At 33.5% G+C, this 2,683-nt stretch overlaps 1 protein-coding gene across 1 annotated transcript; it reads left to right on the top strand.

The window, feature by feature from the left end:
- Window positions 1–354: 354 nt before the first annotated feature.
- On the top strand, window positions 355–2,256 carry LOC121781980. Its single transcript, XM_042179676.1, has 2 exons — window positions 355–476; window positions 1,150–2,256. The coding sequence occupies exons 1-2, from the start codon at window positions 460–462 to the stop codon at window positions 1,787–1,789; spliced, it is 657 nt and encodes a 218-aa protein (XP_042035610.1). The 5' UTR covers window positions 355–459; the 3' UTR covers window positions 1,790–2,256.
- The last annotated feature ends 427 nt before the right edge of the window (window positions 2,257–2,683 follow it).

Below are 2,683 nucleotides of genomic sequence, written 5' to 3'. Positions count from 1 at the left end.
ACGAGATTAAATTGATTCTATATTTTCTAAAATTAATATTATCATATAAGAAAGATCAAACCTCATAAATAAAATAATCGCAAAGATATTAATCCTGATCAAATAAAAAGGGCATATTATAAAACTCAAATTTATATCCTGCTAAACATATTAAAAATTATCCCAACATGCTATATTATGAAAAAACTATTTACTATATATATGTAGATATGACTAGTATTTAATTTTCCACAGTGACATGAATGCCATTGGGATTTGGTGACACTATAATCCAATTATTTGCTTTGTTCCATCCGACACAAATATGTAAGGGTAGCACTTACACGTCACCCAGCTATTTAAAAAAGTCAAACCCTAACATCAGAATTAAACATCAAACATCTTAGCGCTTTCTTCTGCTCAGTGGCGGCGATGCGACCTCGACCCCGACAACGACGGCGACGTCGACCGTAACATCCAATGGCGCCGCCGACTCCGTAAGTTCCGCACTCCGTAACCTCCGCTGCTCATTTTTTTGTTGATTTTGTATAGGATGAACTTTGGTTTCATTAATTTATGTTATTTGTCACAGTCCTTAAAAGATAGTGGAGAGTTTGAGAATTCGAGGGTGTTTTACTATGAATTTTGGTCAATTTACGTTATGAAATTGAAAAAAAGTAATCTTTGGTAAAAAAAAAAACTAAAAATGTGTGCAACTGAGATTCGGCTTCTATTCCTTCTTTTTTTTTATTCTCCTTCAATTATAGACAATGTACCAGTAGTACTTTATATATCTTCATGTGCTTTTTTTATTTATGCACTTTTGTCAGTAGTATTATGTATGAAAAGCTAAGACATCTAAAATGTAGTTGAAGCATTCCGATATGTGTACATTTTCATTCAACTTATTCAACTCTAATTAGTATATTCATTGTTTATTAAAGGATTAGATAGAATGTAGTTGAAGCATTCTGATATGTGAACAAAGTTGTTTCTGATAGACAGAATGCTGTTTTGGTGTTTCTCTGATATGTGAACAAAGTTTGATAAGTTCTGATATGTGTACATTTTCAAGTTTACTTATTTGAGACAGTATTTCAAGTTTTGTCAAATTCTTTGATAAGTGTAGTTTGTGTACATTTTCTAAATTTGGAATTTGAATTTGTTCAGGGACGACGTTTTTGGCCTCTATATTCATCATGGAGGACATTTTTTCACTCCAAATGGAAAGTTTCAAAAATATATTGGTGGTGGAATGGCACAGGCAAGTGATCTAGACCCAGACAGATTTGGGTATTTTGACTTAGTTGAAGAATTTAATAAAATAGGAATTGACACATGGGGTAGACTCACCTTTGTGAATCATATGTCAGCAACCCATGTGAATATAAAAAGTGATAAGGAGGTGATGGAGATGTTATCTGCTACTCTAAGAGATAGTTTTAACAGAATGTGTAGTATATATGTTGTTGATGGGAGGAAGTCTACTGAAGGCATGGGTAGTGAACATGTGGGAGAGAAGGTGGTAAAAAAGGTTGAAACTGTGAATAATAGCAAGAGTGTGGTTGAAAAGAGCAACTTTGAGTCTGCCACAAAAATTAGAAATTCCACTTCTATTAGCAAGGGTAAAAGTGTGATTGAAAAAAATGTGGAGAAAGCTGTGGTTAAATCAGTGGAGAAGAGGGTTGTTGAAAGTGTTAGTAAGAATGTTGCTATATCTTTTGGTAGAAGTGGCAGTGAGAGAGTGGTTAAGTCTACTGAGAAGCAAGGTAGTGAGAGGGTGTATAAGTCTACCGAGAAGCAAGCTTAAGCAGCATAGAACTAAGATGATTCAGAGCAACTTATCAAACTTATAGCAACTTTATAGATGGAACTGAAAATTTCACAGCAAAAACTTTTCTGAAAATTTCCCCTTAAATAAATGCAAGAACAAGAATAAACATACAAATTGAATAGAACCTTACATCGATTTCAGTCAGGTGACAAATTGAATAGAACCCTAAATCGATTTGAACTCGCAATTCGAATAGAATCCTAAATTGATTTGAACCCACAATTCGAAATAGAACCCTAAATCGATTTCCATAAAAGTAGAATCAATGCAATTCGAAATAAACCCTACATTGAATCAATGCAATTCGAAATATGACTTTCAAGAAAGCTAACCCTGTTTTTGTTGAAATTTTCTAGATGGTGATGTTCTCTCGATGCAGATTCAGAGAGATTAGCGCGACGCGATTTTCGCTCTATGCAGATAGAAATTTTAATTTTTTTCCCTCTAGAGGGAAACATATACGTAGTGAAATCTGAGTATTTTTAATAAGATAAGTGAAATTTCTACCTAGTCACGCTTCCGACTGCCACATAAGATAAGTTTATGCCGGAGAATTTCAGGGTCGGGTCATTCGGGAAATTTGCACAACCCGGCAAAGTTCATGATTTTTTACGCAACTTTTAAAGTTCACGGGAAATTCCAAACTATTGTGAAAGTTAATGATTTTAGAGGCAGTTTACCCTTAATTAATTAAACCCTAATTAAATTCTGAGATGAAGCCTGAATGGGACCTGCTGTTAAAGCATCTTCTCAGTCTTCAAGGTTTAATTCCAATATAATTTATCCTAACCTCTACCAATTATATTATTCTACACAAATATTTTGTCAATTTATAACAATTTTAACAATTGTAGTATCTATCAATTTCAT

The sequence above is a fragment of the Salvia splendens genome, chromosome 20 (assembly GCF_004379255.2).
Source record: "Salvia splendens isolate huo1 chromosome 20, SspV2, whole genome shotgun sequence".
NCBI classification, from domain to species: domain Eukaryota; kingdom Viridiplantae; phylum Streptophyta; class Magnoliopsida; order Lamiales; family Lamiaceae; genus Salvia; species Salvia splendens.
Note: the sequence above shows the minus strand (reverse complement) of the source record. Positions and strands in the feature narration are given on the sequence as shown.